Here is a 23,708-nt window from a genome sequence, read left to right as displayed (position 1 = left end):
AGCTAAACTTTGAATTAAAAAAAAAATCTAAGTCAGTGATGTAGTCACGGCTCGGCTCCTTCTCACTGCATCTCATTGTGATCAAAATATCTTAACTTGAATCACATTTAAATGATCTGACTTGAGTTGCATTGTGCTTACCGTGTTTGGCATGTCATTGTGAAATAAACTGCCACAATGGGATGCAGTTGCTTTTATCACAGGGCCGTGCGCGGCTAAAAGCAGAATATCGATCTGTCTTATAACCATGCAGCTATCACACTCTCCAAGCCGCACAAGGTCAGAGGCTTTTGTCTCTTACTGTATTCTATCAGCACACAATGTGCTGGACATTAACGCACGCCGGTTTATAGGACCCCAAAGAGAAGAATGCTCGTTGAAACATTTACGATGTAAAAAATAAATAAAAAATACACCTGAATTGGGAGCAGCTGGTTTAAAAGAAAAAAAAGGCTCCAGGAGGAAATCGCAACATCATTCTGTCGCTCTGGCTTTTGTTGAGGAGGGTGGTCGATGTTTGCTTTTGTAGAGGTGTCAGGTTGTATGTCACCCAGGCTTCATCCATCTTTTCTGCCATCTTTCTTTTTTTTTCTTGTGGTCAATATCACAAACACACACACACACACACACACACACACCCATGCAGCCTTCCGCCTCCCCATTCGGCGAACTTTTTTTTTTTTATCTCAGAAGTGTCGGCGTTGGGTTGTGGTGAGGAGGGAGAACTCTGTTCCGCCTCGGGACTCGGCGGCTATTTTCCTTTTTAAAAACGAATAACGACGGGGGCTGCCTCGGTTGCCAGGTTGGGTGAGCGTGCGGGAGGAAAAAAAAAAGAGAGTCTGTCATGTAGATGCTGGAGGCTGGGTGGACTTAAAGAGATTTTCATGTCTGTTGTCTGGCGGGAGACGAAGCGACTAATAGGGCGCAGACATAGAGGCTTCTGCCTCCAGAGACGGCTGATTCACTTCCTTCTTCTCTTATTTGTGTCCTTTATCCTGGATTTGCTTGGAAAGCTACTGTTACTGCGGGCTGACATTGAGCATGTGCGCTTCGGAGGCTTCATGCAGTTTTGATGAGTGGAGATGGAGTGATCACATTACCTTTGTTTACCCATGAACACAAGACATTTCTAAACCTATAAGCGGTGCCATTTATTAATATTGTAAAACATGCTAGCTGTGCCGTACAGAGACGTTAAAAAGTATTTGCTCCCTGACAGGTTTCTTCTGATTTTGTATTTATATTTGATTAAAAAAAAATACCCCAAACTCAATTTTAAAAAGCTGTTTTTGAATAATGATTTTATTTATTCAAAGCACAAACCTATCTAAACTAACATTGATTTGTGTGAAAAAGGTAACTACAACACTACATAGTTCCTTCTGCGTTTTCTGAGCCGTTCACTTTCTGGAGTGATTCAGATTGTTGTCCGACTGCATAACCCAACTGTGCCTAAGTTTGAGCTCACTAATTAATGGACAGATTTCCTTTCCCAAGGTTTTTCTGTACAGGGAATTATCAATTATCTGAGGTTGTACAGATCCTGAAGGGACAAAGTACTGTAGTTCACCATTACACCAAAACAGATTTGGTTTGACTGCTGATTTTATGTTTTTCGCCTCTCAAAAGTTCTACTTCTGTCTTGTCAACCCACTGAACATTTTCCTGAAATTCTTTAGAAATCATTAAGATGTTGACCTTTGTGTGCTGTTTGAACTGAAGTGATTTTCACATTTGAATTTTCACACATGCTCCACTTTTGCCTCCTATTTTTTTTATTATTGTTGAATTAAAAATACTGAAGTCAGTTGCTATGTTTCTGTCCAATAGTCAGGCGAATTTTGAACAATCTTTTAAAATGAGGCAAGAAAAGAAAACGTGAACAAGGCGTGTTTGGAATATAAATGCGCCAATCTGATATTAATATCTGCATCTTAAATTTAGAATTCCTAATTCCATTTTCTGAACCATTTGAAAGAAGGTTTGTTGCAGTTTATTTTCATGTTTGACCATTCTAGTCAACATTATGTTTTTGTCAATTTCCTTATTATTGATTTAACATTGGCTGTTCTACTATTAATTGCAAAGACTTAACAAATTAAAGTTGTTTTACGTTTGACCAAGCTTGTGAAGCTATTGTTGTATTGAAGCGCTGTACTGGTGCTGAGTTATCAAACTAATTTGTACTTCAGTACAAGTCTCTGTATCTTAAAAAAAATATCTAATTTTCTGCATTGGATCAGTGTCGGCCGATGCTAAACCTCAGAAATCTGTATCGGAAGTGAAAAAAGTGGATCGGTGCATCCTAGATAAAACATAGCACAATCTAAAAGTGGAAATATGCATTTTCATGGCAGTATACTTGATGGAAATAGTGTTTTTGTCTATAATTCTATTAAAGACAGAACTTTGAATCCCTATAGATACAGTTATATATTCACAGCTTTGTGACGGACAAAGATAGACGTCATTTTCTCTCCAAGCCCAAGCACAGTCATAGCAGGTCCCATCTGCAGCAGGGCCCAGAGGAGAGTATATATATATATATATGTATATATATATATGTGTGTATGTGCGGGTGTGTTGGGGTGTGTAGGTGAGAGTGTGTTTCTCTGTTTGTGTATACATATGTGGACTTGAAGTCTCCTAACAATGTTTCTGGCAGCCTAAGGAGCTCCCAGTCACCAGCCTGAGCTCCTGACTGCGTGGCAGGATTTCACTTGCCGCAGGATAACAAGCTGAACAATTTACAGTCTCTCTGTCATGGTATTACCCTGGTGGCTCCCGCCAGGAGCAGGCCTGCCTTTTGTGAGCAGGAAGGAAAAAGGAGAAGGCTGAAGGCTTGCAGGCTCCCCAACTAGTTTTGATGCCACACCAGATACGATAATTAACTGGAAAAACATTTGTGTTGATGTAAGGAAAGCAGCTGCAGAAGGGTGATGTGTCGTTCACTTGCAGATCTTCAGTACAATCCTGCTACCTACGGTGAGGCATTATCTTACTTAGATCTATTGATTCAGCATAGCAGAAATGCATTTCATAGATTTTTATCCACTATTGTGCCTAAAAATGTCGACAACTGATTCCTTGTTTTCCACACACATTGTTGGTGCTCAGTGCTCATCTGACCGTTTTCACTCTGGGAATGAAATATACCTAATATATTCTACAATTACCTGAAAAATGGTCATTTATTTTTTGTTTTGTGTATATATTAATTTTGTCTGATTAACAGATTACAAATTAAAAGCAAACTATCAAAGATATACAAAAAATGCTATTTAGGGTTTGACAGCTTTGAAGAAACTTCCAGAAGTTTTGGCACCTATTTACTGATTTGTTACCACAATAATGTATACCACTTTTTCTGCGTACAGTAATAGACTAATAACTTCTTCTGTTTATATAGCAGATTTTGCTTTGCTCAATGTACATTAGAAATTTGAAGTACAGGTTTTTTTTTCTTGATCTCATTTAGTTCACTGGAAGATTTAACTTTCTCTTTATTTTATATCAGAAAGGAGCTATATCCCTTTAACATGACCTATTCACAACTATAAAACATAATTTAACGTTGATATTTGCTCAATGTTTTTTTTTTCAGTGGAAGAATAGAAAGTTCAATTGTCTACCATTGAACACATCTTTAAAAATTGTATATTAAAATATGCATGAAAGCAGCTTTTTATTAGATTAGCTTCTGAATTAGCTGATTAGCTTCTAAATGGATGTTCTTGCAATCAAGTTTAGAGTTTATGTAGTTAATCTATGAAATGAAAGTAACAGCTGGGGTGTGGCTGTTGTTTTACCCACCAGCCATTGCATTTGAGCCAAAGCTGTGTAAATGTTTATTATTATTATTATTCACTAAAAATACAGCTGAAATGAGAAGTTTAAGTACACCTTTCAACTTTTGAAGCCCAATAAGTTTTGATTGTTCCCCCTGTCATTTGCTCATTTAGGACATATTTTTGTGTGTGGATTAGAATAAATCATAGGATCTTTGCATAACCTACAAAATCAGGTTATAAGTTGTTCAGCACTCTAATAAGATGCACTCTAAATGCCTAATATGAAGATCAGTCGTTTTCAGGGCAGTGGATATGATTTTGGTTTGGTGTTGTGATTGTTTTATTTGAGACAAAGTATTGCCATGAGCACATTTATGTTTTATGTGCATTTTGTTGGGTTCTTTCAAAGCATGTGAAATGGTGTTTCAAGAAGACACCCACAGAAAGATGTCTACCGATGTACGAATGTATAAGCACAGGACCTGTTGACTAGCAACATCCAGTTTTTTATGGATTTTCTTGGGGGGGGAATAAATAAAAGGACTGACCAGCCTTCAGACATTACAGTAAGACCTCAAGAAATTGAGTCGACGCTTTTGAAATATTCCATTTCCTTTCAAATACCTCCCATCAATATTTATATCTAGTGTCACACTCTTGTGAAATAAACATCCTATGAATTTTCCAATAAATAAACACTCCTGTCTGTAGAATCCCTTCTCACAGCAGACCTGGAATGCATCGTGTATGCGGTTCATCATCGGTGCATACAGTGTCATGTTATACAGCATGTCTATTGCACGTTTTCCAACTGTGATAATGGTAAATTGATATCCTCTGCTTTTAACATTTAAAAAACGTTCTATGACACATCACTGTCTGAAGAGGCATGAGGAACAAACCCTGACAAATGAAACGAGACAAAGTATGCACTGTACTGTATACACGGTGTCAAACAGAACAGCCAAGCTTGAGTCATTTAGACGTAATTAAATCTGAAAGGCAAATAAGGCCCTCGCAACATTAAGACATGAGACTTGAGCTTACAGGCTCCTTTTAGACGCCCTAAAGACATTTCACGACATTTCCATTTTTCAGAAGAGCGCCGGCGCCTCGGGGAATCTCTCAGAACGTTACCGCGGCGTGACAGCCGTGGCAGGCAGACCAAGAGCTTCCACATCGCATCCTCATCTCACTGTGCTCATAGACGAAAGTCGTATCTTTGGGAGAAGCAGCAGAGTTTCGGTTCGGCGTAACCAATCAGGTTCTAAGGTCAAGCAGGCTGGAGGGCGGTCTGTGGTGTAGAGAGCGTCTTTAATTTTATTAGCAAAGATGAATGGAGGATGCCTCTTCTGGGAGGCAGCGGCGGCAAAGGACACTTGAAGAGGTCAAGATGAGGGGACCTCTCAAAGCACAGGGGCGATCAAAGCATTATTTCATACTTCACGCTCTAAAAGATTCCTCATGGATCTTGCTTTGCGATGCTACCCTGCAGGCTGCATCTCAGAGGTCCACAGGCAATGTTTTATAAAAGAAAGATGAATCATGCAGAAACATTAGTAAACCCTGGTGCAGGAGACGTGCGCAGAGGGGAGTGGCATGGTTTCCTAACTTTCATCATGTAGCACATTGGAATCACCTCCAAAACAAGCAGCGCTGCCAAAACAAAACTCCCGTAATGTCGTTTTTTCCTTCCTGCTGTTCTGAACAGGGCGGGTGATAATACGTTTTTCTGAAAGCAGAGGATCTGAGGTGAAGAGCATGATCCGTCTTGTATGTGTATTGCTTTCTTTGTTATATAATGTTCAGCGGGAAATGCAGTTGTGTTGGTGGGTTTGCAGGTTTGTGGGATTTCTGCACTTTTTTATATTTTCAAAACGGTGTTAGTCTTTTTGTTCCTTCGCCCTTTTGCTGCTTTGGCCATTTTGTACCTCACTTTTCTTGGTACAGAAAGCACCCAAAAAGTAGGATGTTTTATAGCAACCAATTATTATCCACAAGGACAACATTTCATTAAAACGCATGGGTCATTTTTATTATTTTTTTGTACTTACAGTCTGCCTGGTCTTCTGAGAATAAGCACTGAAAATAGTGTTCAAAATAAAAGCTCACAGCTTTCTACAGGTTGAAAATAAAGCTAGACCACAACTAATCATTTTAGTTTTTGTTTTGTTTTGTTTTTTTGGTTGCCCAATGTTAAAGTCCAATTTCATTACACTCAAAAAAACAAGAAGAAAGCACAAAGGAACAAACAGTCAACAAAATGCCAAACATAAAAAAGTAATAAAACAATTTAAAAGTCATTAGAATTCAAATAAAATCAAAAGAGTTAAAGTAGAAATAAAACACTTATTATTATTTAAGTGTTTAAGTGAAATTATTTCAACTTACGCCAAATTTCTTTGCTACGATACAAACATTTTGGCAGAAAAATGCTAGCTATAGAACGGTAGCACTAACTGATTTGACTGACCCAGATTATAAAAGTTAATTATCTGTTTGTTTGACCTATTAATAAACTGATGTATTTTAAAGTTTATTCTCTCCTTTTGTTTTAATGTTGCATCAAAGGACCTCTCACTAATGTCTCCGGTTTGAGGCTTTTCCTGTCACTCAGGCGCAGAACAGAAATGTCAGTGATAAAACAACTGAAGTCTTTGTAGTGTTTTACTGCGGCATCAATAACACAGTTTAATCATTTTGCTTTTTTTATTTCTTTCAATCTTGTCACTTTAGGATGGACCTTTTCAATCTTGCTTCTGACGCCCTCATGGTGCCTTCATACACATTGTGTTTTCAAGGTGGACAGCTCATAAAGATGAATGACGGGTGTTGTGTGTGGGGGTAATTAGCCAGTCTGAGGTGACGGAGTCAGATGTACATAACTCTGTAAATTAAATCTGCATGGAGAACAAGACGAGTCCCCTGATCTCCCAGTTTCATTGGCGGAGGGAGTCTTTATCCGCCTTTCTGAATGGATTTCATTAAGTTTCCAAAAAAAATCTTGAAATTACACAATTCTTCTAGACAAAGATGGAAGGGAGACTTATTTTGGAAAGTCAATTCATTTGCAATAGGCCATTTTGTCCCTCTTTGTGTCTCTCCAGTAGGGGGTCAGTGCTGGAGACAGCCCGGCAATCAGCCAGCACACCGAGCAATCACCAGTGTATCCATAATGAAGGTTTTCTTTGGAAATTACATGCGCTTCATTTCAGGCAAAATTGTGAGGGGAATAAACTGTAGCATTCTTTCTCCTTTTTTGCCTCTTTCTATTTCCCATTGTAATGTTATCTGTGGCAGAAATCACTGAGCTGGTATAATCAGAGCATTCAGTGTGGGGCAGTTTTCGTCAGCATTTTACTACTCCAACATTTCTGCCAAGAATGAATAGAGAAAAAAAATATATGATCACACAGGAAGCGTCAAGGAGATATTTTTGGCTTCAGGGTTCATGGGGATGAAGAGTGTGTAAAAATGCAGAAAATGGGTTAACAGAATAGAAGCTGCTCTCGCTGTATTAGAACAATCCTACATTACACCTGAAGCCTCCCGTAAATGTCCTGCTAGATTTCTTCAGATTTCTCACAGAGGACTGGAAGAGTAATGAGGATGTTAGAAAGCAAAGTCCGTGAGGGATGTGCTCTACATCATTGAGATTTAACACCGCCATCTGTTTCATGGCGCCCTCCAACAGCAACATCAGGGCTTCAGATGAAGCATTTACGCGGATGACAGATGCGTTACCTGAGGAAAAGTTGGCCTGGACTTAACACGTCTGATGCACATTTCTAATAGGTGTCGGCTTTTTATTCGTTGTGCTGGTCTCGACCAATCTTTTTTCCTTTTTCTTGGCCTGGGGAGACACAAAGCAGTGGACTCCTTCTGGTAATGAATGTCAAATCAAAAGCTGACATATTTAGAAAGGCAAAGCTCTTTCACACCTATCACAGGATGATATCTCTCCTGAGATCCACCACAGGCGTCTCTCCTCACACAAGTCCATGCTGCCGGCTGTACATTGTGTAATGTATGAGAGCGAGACATTTAGGTGATCAAGACCATTTGTTTCTTTAAATTTTTTGTGTTATTTGTGGGTATGCACACATATTTGCTAGTTTGTTTTGCTTGTCGAGGTTATTTGTGCCAGAGTATTTTTTGCCAGTGGATCGATGACGAGAGGTGGCCAGGTGTTCTGGCAGTAGTTTCTTTCAATAAAAAAAGAGCAAAACTAAAAATGTATGCAAATAACTTTGAGTTTGCAAAGGAGAAACTCAGTATCACAAGTTCATTGTGAGTGATGGAAGGACTGAGCAGGAAAATGAAGGACTGTCTTCTGTCACCGGGTCTAGCATGGTGAAGAGAAAACGGAATCAATTGAAGTTCTTGATTTCCCAGTCTGTCTGTTTTACACCTCACATATGGACCATAAGACATCATAAGTCATTGCCTTATGACTGAAAGAACAAGATCATTGATACAGGAGGGTTAATTGAGCTTTCGACATAGGGTAGCTGAACTCAAACATGTAGGTAAAGAGTTCTTAAAGTGGAGAGGATAGCCCAGGTTTGTCTTGGGTTCTCAGACAAATAATGAAGCTGAGTTAGCTTGCTTCGCTATATTAGCTTGCTGTTTTGCTGTATTTCTCTGCGGCCTATCTCAAAGTAAGATGTATTTACATTTTTATCAACCATTTTAAAATTAGAATAGCATCATACACAAAGTGAACGACAAAACATACTTTTCTAAGCAGAAACAACATCTGATATGGTTTGAGCAGCTAAGTGTACAGCAGGTTCTCAAATTAGACTGTAAGCTTTTAGCTTCCCAAAGCAGGATTTTCCAGGACTCCTTGACCTTCAGGATTCACCTCACAACTTCCAATTGAAAGGAGAAAGTGGCTATGGCAAGAAGTTATGTCGCAATATTGACAAAATGTCCCCTCAGAAATTAGAGGGGCCCAACAGCTTCTGCTGTTCACTTTCTTGATGGTTAGAATACGTCCACGCCTGACGCTCCCAGCACAGCCATTACTGACATTTCAACATGCAGGTGGAAAAAAATTATTTCCTCACAGGAAGTTAGGCTCTGTTTCTAAACACGGCAAAATAAATGATGTACAAATGGCAGTGTGGTGCAGCATCGTGGTTTGGATTGCAAAATCTGGATCTCTATATTATAACTTTATAGAACGTGACAGAGCTGCAGTATAGAGGAAAGCTGAGAATTCTCCAATACGTGTGTGCAAGCACCTGTGAATTTCAACAAATTGATTTACTGTCGCTCATGAAGATGATGCTCATTTTAATGACTACTCTGGAATTTACTCCATTTTAGCTGAATGTGAGATCTAATTGTTGAGCATCCTGTCAGGCCTCGTCTCTGGGTGAGCAGTGAGATGAGCTGAAACACACATTTACATGTTTCTCCATCTCTACCTCTCCTGTCTCTTAAAGGAGCCTCGGGAGCTGGTCTTGTTTTTCACAATGATACCTTGGCAGGAGAACAACACTCTGTTTTTACTTGATTCACATCGTTAGTCCTTGAGTTTAGTGACTTCGTACTTATGTAGGATCTTGCATTATAAGTTATTGAAAGATGACAAAAACCCCTGCTGTTTTATGGTGTTATTTGGTGCTGAGATTGTTTTTATTTAGCTAAACAAATGTTGGAACCAATGTGGTGATTTTGCCCTCATTTGGTTCCCGCTGCTGCCATTTTGTTCCATCTTAATTCCTTTCGAACCTGTGAACTCATGTACTGAAGCATTGGGTGTACCTTTGTCTCTATTTCATGAATAAGGATGGTAGATTAAAATGAAATGCTCAAATCTCATATGTGATTTCACGAGGGAGCAGCATCAGAGCAAATGACTTAAAGAAGCTTCACAATCTGCTAATGAAGGCTGGTTTTGTTCTGGTTTTCTGCTCTGGACATTTTTTCCAAATGAAAAATATTACAGACAATCCAGAGCTCATCCTCTTCATGAGAATGTTATACAAAGACCGTGTGTCAGTCAGAGGCTTCTTCAGAACCGCTGTAACACTGGATGCTAAAGGAAAGCTGTGATGCTGCCCACAGCCATGAGAGTCTACAAAAATTCAAAGAAAATTCAAAGATTCAAAGAAAATGTTATGACTTAGAGCATGTTATGCCCTAATTCCCCTTTGGGATTAATAAAGTATTTTATATATGTGTTGAATTAAATTGTATATCATTATTTTATATTACATTTAGTTGATTGTGATTCTGATGCCTGTTTGGACTAGTTAGCTCTTGACTAGTTTGAAAAAATGACCCCTGATTGCACAGAAATAACTCCTGTTGGTAGATTTTAGTTATTCGAGTCACATGACTGCATTTCAGTTCAACAGTGTGAAACAGAAACAAGAGACTGGTGAACAAAACGTCCCACAGTCAAGTAACAATGAACATTTAGCGAGCAAGAAATACTTAAATTACAAAAGTACAAAATGTCCAGCACTTAGGTGTTTGTTCAACTGTAATTTTTAATACATAAACTTTAGATGAATTAAATGTCGGTTCCAAAAAAATAACTCAACGACATATTTCCGCAAATACCGACAGGTGAAACACGGCTGTCATGAAAAATGCCTTCACTTTGTTGTTCATTGATTAGAAAATGTTAATTTGTTTTACAATAACTGATCTTATGTTTTGTCAAATACTAGGAGTTCACCAATTGAAATTTTCTCGCTGATTGCCAATGATCAATCTGTAAAACGCCTGACCTGCTGATTCTGATTTTGGCCGATTCTAATTTCTTTTGTCTGAAACGTTGCTAACTCACCCACTGAGTCGCTAAAACTTGGGTGACTATTGTTAACCTTCAGCAGAGGAAAGTGGTTGATTTTTAGACATTTCTGATGTAGATAAGATCGCTGGAAAAGATCGGCTTCACGTGTAAGCATCGGCTTATCACCGATCTCCCAATATTAAGGAAATCTGGGCCGACAAATTGCCTAGTCGATAAACCAGTGCACCCCAATTTATTTCAAATTATTTCACCCCATTTATTTCACTTATGACGTGCAGATGACGTTCAATTCTCACACACGTATTTCCCAATTAAAAAAAAAAACTGCAGGAGAAAAGCAGCTTCTCTTCAGCCTCTTATTGCGGTTTGGCCTTTCAGGTTCACAGTCCTAAAAACAGCTACTTAACTGTGGAAGGAGGAGAAAAAAATTATAATTTGTTAGTTCTGCGGTGTCACAGCTGTCACCTCTTTGCCCTCAGCAGTCAGCCGGTGTCGACTTGGCGTTTGGGGGTTTGGGGGGTTTGAATGACGCTTTCAGCTCTCTAATCTGGGGAGCAGAGAGGTGCTGCTATCGCTGACAGTGTGACTGACAGGCAGGCGGAGAGGACCCAGCTGTGATGGCTGCTGTCGGCTCAGTGGCAGCCTTATGATGAATTGCCTCTCCTGAATGATAGCGCTGTTACCGAGTGATGTCGACGCAGGATTGTTCTGTCACCGCCTCACCGACGACCGCAAAAATGAAAAAATAAAATAAACAAGCAGAGAAATAAACCGCTATGCAACTCCTGCCCCATCTTTTTTTTTTTACTTTTATATAAATGTTGCCACGCCTCATACATCTCCATAAGTAGCAATATGGAGTAGAAGCGTATGGGGGAGGGAATTGTCTGGTACGTTTACAAAGTTTTAAGTGACGTAAAGTATTTCTTTTTTCTTTTTTTATACAGCCGCACAACTAATAACATATACATATCTGCATTTTTTGAATCTTTGCAAGGACTGCTCTTAAGTTGCTTTTTATATTAACAGCATTTTATATTTTTACAATTTATAGCATTTTATATTTTATTTTATCTACAACTACTACTCAGCAGTAGTTGTTATTGTGTCTTGTCTCTATGCTGTAACTGCGAAGTAATTTCCCTGCTGGGATGAATAAAGTACTTCTATTCTATTCTATTCTATTCTAATTATCCTCATAGTAAGAGAAGCTGAAAATTATTTGTAGAAAAATGCAATATATTACATTTGTTCTGCGCCCTATTTCCTGATATTCACCTTCATTTTCTGTCTGCTTCCAGCTCAGATGACTACTATGAATATGGACACAGCGGGGAGTCATATGAGTCGTACGGTGAGTTACAGATCTCCTTTTCCATTGTATATACGCATAACTAACATATATATAGTGTCAATTGTCAGAACAATATATCTTTTTATTTCCTCACTCTAGTTTACTGGCTTTATCTCAGTTGCCATAGCACCTGGCTAATGGAGTGCTGTTTCAGACACATTCAGACTGAGCGTGTTTAAAAGTCATTTGTCACTAATCAGAACCTCTTCAGCTCATTTAGATAATTAGGTGGAAGCAGTGTTGCTCGAAATTAAAAACAATTACCAAGAGTGGAGGCTTAAGGTGCAGGAGTGTATATTTATAACCGCGGCGTTGTAAATATTGACTGACATTTCTTGCGTCACTCCAGCGTCTCTTTTGAGAATTGTTTTGGGGGGAAACACATGAGATAAGGCCAAATCACTTCTCTTACCTGCAGAAGATTTCCGGGGGTTAAATGCTGATTTTTTTCCCCCCTCAGCTCTGTAGAGGAAAACGTCAAAACAAGACAAAAATAGAGGATAACCTTTACATCATCCCTAATCCTTCTACAGCTACACGAGGAAATAAAGCAGCAGAGTTTACTGCTTTGTAGTAGGTGTTTATATTTCTTTGCAAAAGGATTTTTACCCATTGGGCTTTTTTATATTTTGTCATGTTGGAGCATTTTCTTCTATGAGTAACAAAATTGAAAAGTGTGGAGTGTAGAAGTTTTATTCCTGAGTCAATGTTTTTGCAAAACTACTTCCACTGCAAATTCAACTTAAAGTGTTTATGTTTTTGTATAGGTCTGTATCAGTCTGGCAATTCTTAAGAAAATAAAGATTTCACCTAATTTTCTGAGTAAAACAAATCCAACTCAGTTAGATTGGATAGAGAGTCTTATTAAATTCAAGCCTGTCTTCTGATTTAGGTCTGGTCTTTGATTGAACCATTTAAATACATGGATATATTTTGGTCTCCACCGTTCTGTTATACAGTTCCTATAGAAAATATTCACCTCTTTGGATGTTTTACCCTTTTTATTATTTTTATCATATCTTTTTTTCTTTGACAAAAGAAAAAAATTGTCAAAGTTAAGCTAATTTTAACAACACAGTTACTGCACTCAGGTGATCTATGCTCATATTAACTGTCATTACTGCAGCATTTGTGGCAGGCTGTGTTGTGGTAAACCAGCTGTAGTGTAGCAGAGAACAAGTGGGACTCGGTGAGCACAAGAGTGGTTGGCAGAGCTAAGACCCGCCTCCTGGCTCTGATTGGTTGCTTCTGACTGAGCGATGGATTTATGTAGTTATCAATGGGAGACGGCAGAGGAGTTTAATTGTTTTCACAGATTATCTGTCTTGTCCCAATGTGATGATAATTTTAACAAATATGTCAAAAATTTTATAAAAGCTGCATAATGTGGCTTTAATTACTATATTTGGATTCTGAATATTAGAATTTAGCACGGTTTCAGGACAGTATTAACACTTTTTGCCTGTTTGGTACACATTTTTGACGTTGGCTGGTCGAACACAACTAAAGTGCCAGATTTGGCCTGTGGGTGGGCCAAAGGCCAATTTTTGTTTTATGTGGACAGCTTTTCTCCTTTATTTTACGCAAAGCTGCTTCTGTTTCACTGCCATTTACATTCCCCAATGTTCCCAGCCAAAAACCTAAATATCACTTCATTACTGCGACGCCGGTTTCAACCTAATTTTCTGGACAAAATGAATACTTTAATAACTTCTTCTCGCTTCTGATTTGGAACGATCAACTCAGAGGCGAGTTTGGACCAGCTGCACTTTCTTCAAACTTCTGGCAGAGCACAGCCTCCCCGAGGCAGTGTTCAGCAAACCTATGTCAGCTTTCTGACATGATCGGTAAGATGCAGGCCAAGGTCAGATCTGCTGCCGACTGCATCCATATCACAGTGGAATTACAGCACTGTAACCGCGCAGCTGTGGAGCAGCAGGTCGATGCATCTTTTATGTTGTGCTGTACATCTGGCCTTAGTGTGAACTTGACTTGTTTTGGAAGCTGCTTGTAGTGAGTGCAGCTTAATTCTCTAATACTGCATTATTGCAACGCCGTGTTGACGTTCCGTCCTGATCCAGCTCTTAAATTGGATTATTGAAATGTATTATTCATGATACAGGATGCAAAAAAAGACAAATGTTTCAATTAAACAGATGCCAAGGCTGAGGGATGCTTTCAGTGTCAGCAGGATTAGACAAAACCTACGTGGCCAAGTTTAATAAAAAAAAAAAGGTAGGATGGTGGAAAATAATGTCTGCCGAAAGTATTCATACCCCTCCAATTTTATTCACATTACAACAAATTTTCAATATATGTTATTGAAACTTTATGTGACAGACCAACACAAAGCCACTCTTAGAATAAAATTGTCCCTCACTGGGGAAACCTGTCAGATGGGTAATCTGAAGCATGTAGATCTACACTAAAATTAAAGCACAAAAAAAAAAAAACGTAATTTACAGCACAAAATCTACTAGGTGTGCACAGACCTGTTATAACAAATTTTGTTGGACGATAAATTGTGCCAGAAGTCAGTGAGATAAATGATAACATTGTTTTGAGACCATTTTCAAGTAGGTAATAGTAAAGGCATGATAATGCAAGAACACATTCTCAAAGATAAATAAACTTTAAATTCTAACGTTTACGCTTCCATTTCCATTTTACACTGGAAAGGAATATGGAATATTACAGCACAAAATCTACTAGGTGTGCACAGACCTGTTATAACAAATTTTGTTGGACAATAAACAAAATTTGTTAGAACAGATGTGGGAAAAAACCCCAGCAGAGCAAGCAGTGAAAAAAAAACTGTGTAAACAGGGATGTTCAATAACAGCAAGAATGTTATTTAAATTTAAAAAATGGAGCAAATAACAGCAGGGATGTGAAGACTTAAAGAGTTTGTTGGGAGCCATGATGGTTGTAGTCCTTCGTCCCAGTTGCTGGGAGGAAGGACCTACGATGATGCTCCTTTGTACACTTAGGATGCAGCTCATGTTTGTGAAGTAAATAAAAAAAAGTTTTTCAATTAGATATTGCAAATATGAAAAAGGCATTCCAGCATAAATACAGTTTGATCTAAAGTGTTTTGTTGTAGTTCTGACGGTGTGTTTAGGGTAGTTGAAGAAAAACTAATTCCACAGCAGGGTGCCGTCATGCTTCTGTCTGGCATGTAGAACCAAAAGCTTCCTGGCTAATGAGAGCACAGTTTCCTCCATGCTGCGTTCATTTAGCCGTCAGTTTATAACTAACGTTCCTGTACATTTGTAGTTGATGCATCCATAAAACATCTCTGTGTTTCACAGTAGGAAAGGTTTGCTTTTTCTCAAATATCTTGTTGACTTATTATCGAATGTAGAGATTATAGTTGGTTATAATGTTTGACTTTGGTCTCCTTATTCAAAATAACTGTGTCCCTAAAGTTTGGAGTGTCTTCACGCTTTTTTTTTTTTCTGAAAAGTGTCCAAAACCAGATATTATTATGCCAGGTTATGTGATTTTCGTACTGAGAATGACGTACTCACAGATGGACTGTATTTACTAGTTACAAAGCAAATGTTGGAATCCAAGAAAAGAGAGACTAAATATCAGTACAAGTAGATTTTTTTTAACTCTTAAAATAATACAGGAACATTTAATAAATTATTGAAAATTTAATTATTTCAGCAACTCCATCACTAAGTGAAACACAATCTATAGATGAATTAGACAAGCGTGATGGTTTAGCACCTTTATTTCTCTTTATTATGATGATTTTCTACGTACATCTATTGAAAACACAGTTCAAAATTAGGATATTACATGAGACCAATAAAAATCTATTTCAAAAATAGAAATGTGGGCTTGATAAAAGTATGTTTAATACTTGCTTTAAAGTGAATTTCAAAAAGTACTTTTAATCTGATAAATGAGACTCTTAGGGACATATATTCTAATTTATCAAATATGAATTTGTAATTTTCTGTCCACCTACCAGTTACAGTCTTCTTTTTGTTGATTGTAACAGGACATGAATACATTAGAAATGTGTTGTATATAGCAACAGAGCGTATATATTTGGTTGTGAATTTGTTTAGATGAGAAGCTGGAATTGAATCCGGAGAGGACAGTGGAATTCACTTCAACTTTACAGAAACTCCTTTAATTGGGTCGAGTTTCTGCTGGAAGTTTGTTGAAATTCGCCCTTTGTATGTTTGGTTGTAAGCCTCCTGACAAACAGAGTAATGACACTAAAAGCCGACCTCCAACTTAGCTCAGCGTTAGCCGGGTAAAACCGCCAGTGATCCATGACGCGTATTCGTTTTTGCTTTTCACGCGTTTATTCCACAAACGTGCTTTCAGAGGCAAGTCAGAGCCATTAAAACTTTCTCAACTTTTCTGACTGTGCCAGTGAAAGAACTAAGCACCCTCTACTTATTAGACTGATGCCGACCTGCGAACATGAAACGCTAATAATAATAATAATAATAATAATAATCATCATCATCATCATGCTGCGCGGGTCACACAGACAGGAAGGCAGCAGCTCAGAGAAAGCAGATAAACAACACTGACAGGCTTTCTTGTTCTCAAAACACAAGGTTACCTTGGTGTGTTTCTTCAAAGTGAGTGTCAGTGGAAGGGTGACAGGTTTAATTAAGGGGTATTGGCTATGTGCTGGCAACAGAGAGCCTCCACACTGGAAAAAAAAAGAAAAAGAGAGAGAAGCAGCCTTTGTTAGCTCCAGCTCCGGGGAAGTCTCAGCGCTGGCTGGAGATCAGACAAAGGGTGCCGTCAATGGCAGCACTTTCACATTGATGCTAGCAGGGGGGGCGAGCAAGACCTGATTTGAGCTAATGGTAATTGTGACCTTTTTCTCTGGGAGCCACTAAACGGGCCCTTTTCAAGTAGCCATTTGATCCTCAAATTCAATTAATCTGGATGAATTCTTCCAGGTGAAAGCTCTGATAGAGCAGGAGCTTTTTGTTTTTACAGGCAGATCTAAATTCCTGCTTCAACGACAGCAGGAGATCGTTTACTGAACGCCTCCGATAGGTCAGGGAAAGTTTGGAAAAGCTTTTCATCTGATTTAACTATTTAGTAGGAGGAAGAATGGGATATTTGTCTTATTTCAAGTGTGTCACTAGAAAGTAGATACTTGGTTAGATTGTGGGTTTTTTTTTGGTTTTTTTGCATTGTACGTAATTTTTACATGGAAAAATATTTAGGAAGTATTTGCTGCGTCTGCATGTGTCGTTTCAATTAAAGTGTGGCGCCTCTAATCGCTCTCCGTCTGTTTATCCTGTGTTCTCCCCCTGATCAGGTCAGGAAGAGTGGGCAAACAGTCGCGGCAAGGCTCCGTCGGTGCGGACGACCAAGGGAGCGTACAGGGATCAGCCATACTCCAGATACTGAACTGTTTTTACGAGCCGCACCTCCTTCCCCCCGATGCCCATGGCGGTTTCAACCCAAGTAATGGATTTTTTTATGGACGCTCCCATATTTTTAGAATTGAAAACCGAATCCGCGACGTAACACAAAAACAAAACGCTGAACTGAAAGTATTATAACATGAAAATCATGCTCTTGACTTGGAAAAGAAATAAACCATCAAGCAGTTTAGGTAAGCTATCCGCCCTCTCTGCAGTAGAATCGACAGAAAGTTAAGGCTAAAAAGAAAAAAAAGACTCCATAGTACATTAAGTTTCTCTCTCAGCTATGTGATTGTGAAGAATGACATTGTAACAGACTATTTTACTTGGTAATGATTAGTGAGCCACTGTAAGCTGTTGGATACAATGCTTCCACACAGCTGCCAGCGCAACTTAATTTATCACCCTCTATTCTTTAGACCTCTGAAATGTTAGTAGATTAGTTTCTAGGAAAGTGCAGTACTGTAGATACTTTCTCCTGAAGGATAATTGGTGAACTTTGTGTCCCTTGTAAATGAAACATTTGCGAACTAAAAAAAAGAAGAGATAAGTCATTCTGTATACACATTGTATTGCTGTTTCTTCCTCTTTTTTAATGTAAAACAACAGTCCAGTTAGTGTTAAAGGGCTTATAGAAGCATGGTGTGCAACTGTGGACGTTACCAGCTGTTTAAAGAAGCCTGTGTAGTTGTGATCATTGGTTTTGCCCCCAAACATTTCCTTAAGTCCATTCAGAAATAGCTGCGCCTGCTTTCTGTACACTGATCCACCGTAGCTGCCAGACACTTTGGGAGTTTTCAAATGTCTGCCTTTCTTTTTAGATGCTCCTGCTGAGCATTTGTGATGCTCCTGGTTTTTATGTTTTTTGAGAATATGAAACGTGATACGTGCTGGTAAAAAGTTTACATTCCTTCATCTTAGGCATGAATGTCCTCTAAACTATGGTGAATTTGAATCAGTCTTTCTCTGGGTGTAATGAGGATACAACATGATTTTGAGGATGCAAAAGTTTGAGTTTGTTAATGGATTTACTCCAAACTAGATCAAAAGTTATACATTCAGGCTCAGATGGTTACAGATACTTCCTGTAATTTGGTTACATTTAGATTTACAGGTGGTAAAGAACATATAGATATTCTGCCATGATTCTGCCTGAACTGGTAGGTTTCTGGCACATGAGGTAGTGGTACACTGGGTGCCCATATACACCGGCTGACCTTGTGACCTTTACTGCATGTCTTCTTCCCTTTCTCTCTCTGCCCATTTCCTGTTTGATTACTACAAGTAAAGGTCATTAGTGCCACAAAAAAGAAAAGAAAAAATTTCATAGGTTTCTTGGACTGACCTGGCTTTCAAGCACAGTCTGCAAATCATGAATAGGGAAAGGTCAGGGACATGTTAGCCTACTTTATCAGTTCCAAAATATATTTTGATGTGTGTTTGGGTTCATTGACCTGCTGGAACATGATGTTGTGCAAGAAAAACACCACGTATATGGGTTTTAGAGCATTCTCCTTATCTCGGCTAATCTTTAACACCTAAGTACAGGTCCTGACTCCTGACAACAGATATTTTCTATGTAGCAAACAAGAACAATTCAGACAATAGCTGATGTTCACAATACCAAGATTTGACTAGTAAACGGCAAAAATGTTTGTGTAATTTCCTGACTTTTGGAGAATTGTTCTGCTGTGCTGATTTACTCTGTGAGGTTTGGTTCAGCATAAAAAAGTGTTATCATGCATTTGTATGATTCACACCCAATAGTCCGGTAGATTTGTCTTGATTGGGGACCAAAGTTGCAACATTTGTTCCATTTTCAGCTGATGAACCACTGAGCCAAACGACATGAAAAGCTCTGAAGAAGACACTGAGCGCAACAGCTTGCTTCAAGAAATGTAAATAAAAATGGAGTGGCAGATTTCTGACACTTCTGACAAGTTCTTCAGTTTCACCTCAGCTGCTACATACTTGAAACTTGGTCATAGTTGGTTATTGGAACAGGACAATAATCCAAACAGCTATTAAGCTTTGTTTTGGTCCCAACCTTTACCGCATTGAAGTTGATTTATGAAATGTGCTTAAAGGCCAGAGCAGGGCAATGAGGGTAATCAGAATGAATTCAACCAATTTAGGCAGAATTAGGCCAAAAGCTTGGCCACGAAACTGTGTAGTTTCTCTTCCACTTGCTATGACACATTTAACCAAATCTAAAGGGAGTGTATGGATATAATTAAGCTTTTATGGGTAACTTTAATCACACGTGGATGAGGGAAATTTATATTTGTGCTCCCAATCCTTCCCAAAACTCAGTGAAGTTGCAATTATCCTCATTACAACCAGACAAAAAGAGCAGGCAAAAGTAATCACAGTTACGACGTTCATGTACGTAATCGGTGTGTGTAAATTTTTGACCAGAACCTTACCGTTACCTTTCTCCACACTTGTTTTTGAGTTTCAGTCTCATCACCACCTTTCCACCTATCCTCCTGGAGATATGTTCAACTCTATGGATTGTGAGCTTATGTAAGCCCTTTAATAATTCTTTCTTTGTTGATGCTAATAAACATTTTGAAAGAAAACCCTGGTGTTGAGGAGAATAATTACGCACCGCTAAATGCGCTTTATAATTTAAACTAAACCCAACGAAAACCCCTGATGTTTGAAACATTTGAACCACAGAAAAGCTCAAAATGAACTAAATGAATCTTTTACGCCTTGATAACATTGCAAAAGCTTAAACCGTCACATGTTCCAGATTCTGAATTTAACACAAATATCAAGATGACATGACCAGAAGTCCAAACAAACACAAAATGGCCGCTGGCGACCTTGCAGACGGTCTTGGTCATCTGATAACGTTTTGCACCGATTTGGATTCAAACATTTTCATAGCACCATCTTCCACCGAGACGCAGAGGATTTAAGCGATAACAACTCTTGAAACCCGTATTTGCTGATACCATTTGATGCGCCTGATTGCGTCACGCATCATGAACGCACAATAACGTCTGAGTGTTTACTCCCCGACAGACACGGCTCATCTAAAGCCTGCATGACCTGCCACGCAAAAAAAAAAAATGGAGGATTGGTGGGGTAGATTTCTCTCTTTCTTGTCTTCCTGTTTTTGCTCTTCCTGCTCATGTGACCCTCTCCCAGTCGCTTTAAAGATCCTGCCTTTACCCCGCACGTTAAATTGAACCCCAGCTGACCTCCGCAGAGAGAGGACGGCAGTAGCTGTTTAAAAAGACCGCCGCCCCACAAGGTAAACACCCTAACCCGGTTTAACCTCAGCCCCTCAACATAGTTACTCATAAACAAATTCTAAACTTCAATGAAATGTTTTCCTGTAACTTTGAAGTTCGTAATCCAGTCACGAAGCTAGAATTAATTAGATTTCTGACAAAAACAAAGCTAAAAGATGTTAAATACCTTTAATATCTCAACAAACTGTGAAATCATTTTGTTCTAAGATATTAATAAAACACGCAATTGTTTCATTAACTGGACTAAAAACATGGTTTGTGCTTTCTGATGTTGGCTGAAAACGATATTGCTCATGGCGTTTATGTTTTTCCTTCCAGGCTGAGGTCAGAGCTGACCACCGCTGTCTGTCCAAACACGTTCCTACTGCTGAAGGTGATTTGTTAACTGCACTGTGCATCATTTGTGGGTTTGGGCTGGTAGAAACTGTGGCAATTTAACACCTTTTAGCTAATCTAGCGCAGTGTTTCTGTGTTACAGTATGAAAAGGGAAACATTTAATAAATCCAAACTATCCCTTTAAAGACATACTATGGAGAAAATTGAGGCAGTTCTTTGGAATTTAAACAGGATGCACGTCGGAGCGAGTCCACGGACATTTTGTTCCTGCGCACTTCATGTTAACTTCTTTTGATGATGTACTGGAAGTTAAATTGGTGTGAAATGAAGGTAAAAAATATCATGTTTTGATCTTCAAAGTAAGACTCCTTTAAAAGTTTCAGAGATGAAATGAGCTACAACTTCAACAGTCACCCAGAGATTTAATATAAACTATAGATTTTAATCAAGAAAAAAAGACAGGATTTTAATTTTTTTAAACAGTTTAAAGTATGTTTGTAAAAGATGGCAGATAAGGATCTAATACAGTGATACCTTCCATTTAGCAACCTTAAGAGTGCTAAATACAACAAATCAAATATTAATGTGACTTTGAGGCAACCTGGCTTTTTCCAAATGGATGTTTAAAGCTTAGAAATATTTTCCCACAACTTTTGAAATCCTTCCGAAGCTCGACCTTCATCCCCTCCATCCCCCACAGTAGCTTTCCACAATGTCCTCAGGGGGATTCTGGACTCTTTGCCTCTATGTGCAAATGCAATTACTGTGTGAGAACATTCTGTGTTATCTGAACCACAATAGGGTCACCAACATTGTGAAGATGACACCCTCCACTTGCATTAAGTGAAGAAATGCAATGCCTGACTGATTGCATTAGCTAAAAACATGAGAAAAAGTCTCACAGCGTTCTCTCTCTTTGTTTTGTCTTCACAGGATTAAAGAACAATGGACGCGTCTTTCCAGAAGCATTGTCCGAACGAATCGGCGTCCAAATTCACAGAAGATCTTTGTTTGACCATTTGTTGCTTTTTTAAAAACATTTACAATGTGGACTGTGGTCATTACTTCATGGCTTCGGAAAAAGATGGAAAGTGACTTGTTTGGAGACGCAGAAAACAGGGTTGGAAGCTACATCACATGCATCAGACCTCGTCGTTCTCCGGAGAAAAGAGCAAAAAAAAAGCCGTGAATGGGCTTCAGCGTCCGCCGGGACTCAAAGAAGAAAAACTCTTTCAGAGCATCATTGACTCTCTGTAACTTCTTCACACACGCAGAACTGTTCTGGATCGACTGCGAGCCAGAACCCGTCTCTCCTGTTTGCGGTAGAGAAGATGTGTGAAACTTTTATGGTAGACGTCAACCGTTGCCTGCCTGGATGGATGAGTTTGTGAATAATGCAGCATGCCCAGGGAGGAACGTCGTGATCCTAAAGGGATTTCTGTTTTTCTCTCATTGTTGTCAATAATTTCAATCCGGTGTGCCCAAGTGAATTAACAACTCAAAAAGTGCCTTTCTGTGACAGTTTTAGACATTTTTGAGCTAAAATTCAGCTGCCAGACTAGCTAACTGTTTTCTTTTCTATGTGTGTCACCACGATGTTAGAGACTCCTTTCCGTCCTCACAGACGACGGCGCCCCGTTGCAGATGCATCGCTTAATCACGCTCCACTTCGGTGGATATTCCAATTCTGAAATAGCTTTTCCGCTGATGCAGAGTGTGCTCCGTAAGTCCAGACGGACTCATCCCTATTCCACACACTTGTAAGTTCTCAAAGGCAGACAATAGTTTTCCATTAGAGGAAGCGATTGTCGGCGGAGCCCCGGGCACAGCCTCAGACAATAACACGGCGACCCAAAGCTCACATGTCGGCCTGCCGGAGTCAACTCTCATCACCTCCAGGGACTGATTCCCACTCTGAAGTGGCTTAAAGACACAGGCTTATCTGAAGTAAGCTTGTCTGAGTTAATAGAGAAAGAACAGCTTATTTGATTAAGAATGCATACAAAGGAGGATGTAGTGATCTGTGGCTAGGAGACGAGTCAATTTCAGCTCCAGAGTACAAATCAATGTGTCTCTAACAGACCATAAGACTGCTTAGCTCAGCAATGAAATTAGACTGAGGCGAAATACTAAAGCAGTGATGAACTTGTGAATAAGGGGCAACTTTTGCTCAAGATGTTACATTGCCCTGTTGCGATGGTGTTTGCTTGTTTTCTTTACGATTGTGAGTCATATATGAACTCATCTTTACTTCACCATTGCCATGCTGTTTAGTCATGTTCATAAGGGCCATCTTCAGCTGGAATCATTGCTGTATAGCTAACAATTAATCTGACTTGACTTAACAGATACGTAATCCTCCGATTGCTAGGTTCCATTAGGTTCCTCTACTGCAGGGTTTTATTTTGGACCATATCTAGATCGCACATGTTTTCAAATTGTTGAAAAATGTAAAGCAAACTGTTCAATCATTAAAGTGGTAGTATTATCTATTTTCCAGGCATATAATGCCATTTTATAGCACAATCAAATAACAATGTTAACTTCAGTTTTTATAAATATGCTGTATGTATCAAATATGTCTTAAAAGAAATTTGACTTTGCATTTCAATGCCTTGAAGTTGGACCTCTGTCTCTTTAAGAAACTCTTGCTCTTTCTGAAACTCCACCCCAACAGGAAGTCAGTGACCCCTGAAAAGCTGGTCAGACTGAAAGGTCTTCAAGAAACTCTCCCTGTGGTTGCTAGTTTTTGCAAGTATTGCCAGGCT

At 39.0% G+C, this 23,708-nt stretch overlaps 1 protein-coding gene across 2 annotated transcripts in view; it reads left to right on the top strand.

Annotated features, from left to right (window-relative positions):
• Positions 1–23,497, top strand: part of khdrbs3 (KH RNA binding domain containing, signal transduction associated 3) — a 166,649-nt gene extending 143,152 nt beyond the window's left edge. Inside the window, exons 8-11 of one of the 2 annotated variants that reach the window (XR_002753714.1) lie at positions 11,868–11,920; positions 17,229–17,377; positions 20,922–20,976; positions 21,874–23,497. Coding sequence is in view for 1 of the 2 variants with exons in the window: in XM_023345173.1 (XP_023200941.1) it covers positions 11,868–11,920; positions 17,229–17,320 (145 nt within the window). In the remaining variant the exon portion in view is untranslated. Of the gene's footprint in view, positions 1–11,867; positions 11,921–17,228; positions 17,582–20,921; positions 20,977–21,873 lie in introns of those variants that run through there. The other variant, XM_023345173.1, reaches the window with a different exon arrangement.
• Positions 23,498–23,708: the final 211 nt, after the last annotated feature.

The sequence above is a fragment of the Xiphophorus maculatus genome, chromosome 13, assembly GCF_002775205.1.
Source record: "Xiphophorus maculatus strain JP 163 A chromosome 13, X_maculatus-5.0-male, whole genome shotgun sequence".
Lineage (NCBI taxonomy): Eukaryota > Metazoa > Chordata > Actinopteri > Cyprinodontiformes > Poeciliidae > Xiphophorus > Xiphophorus maculatus.
This window is presented reverse-complemented; position numbering and strand designations above follow the sequence as displayed.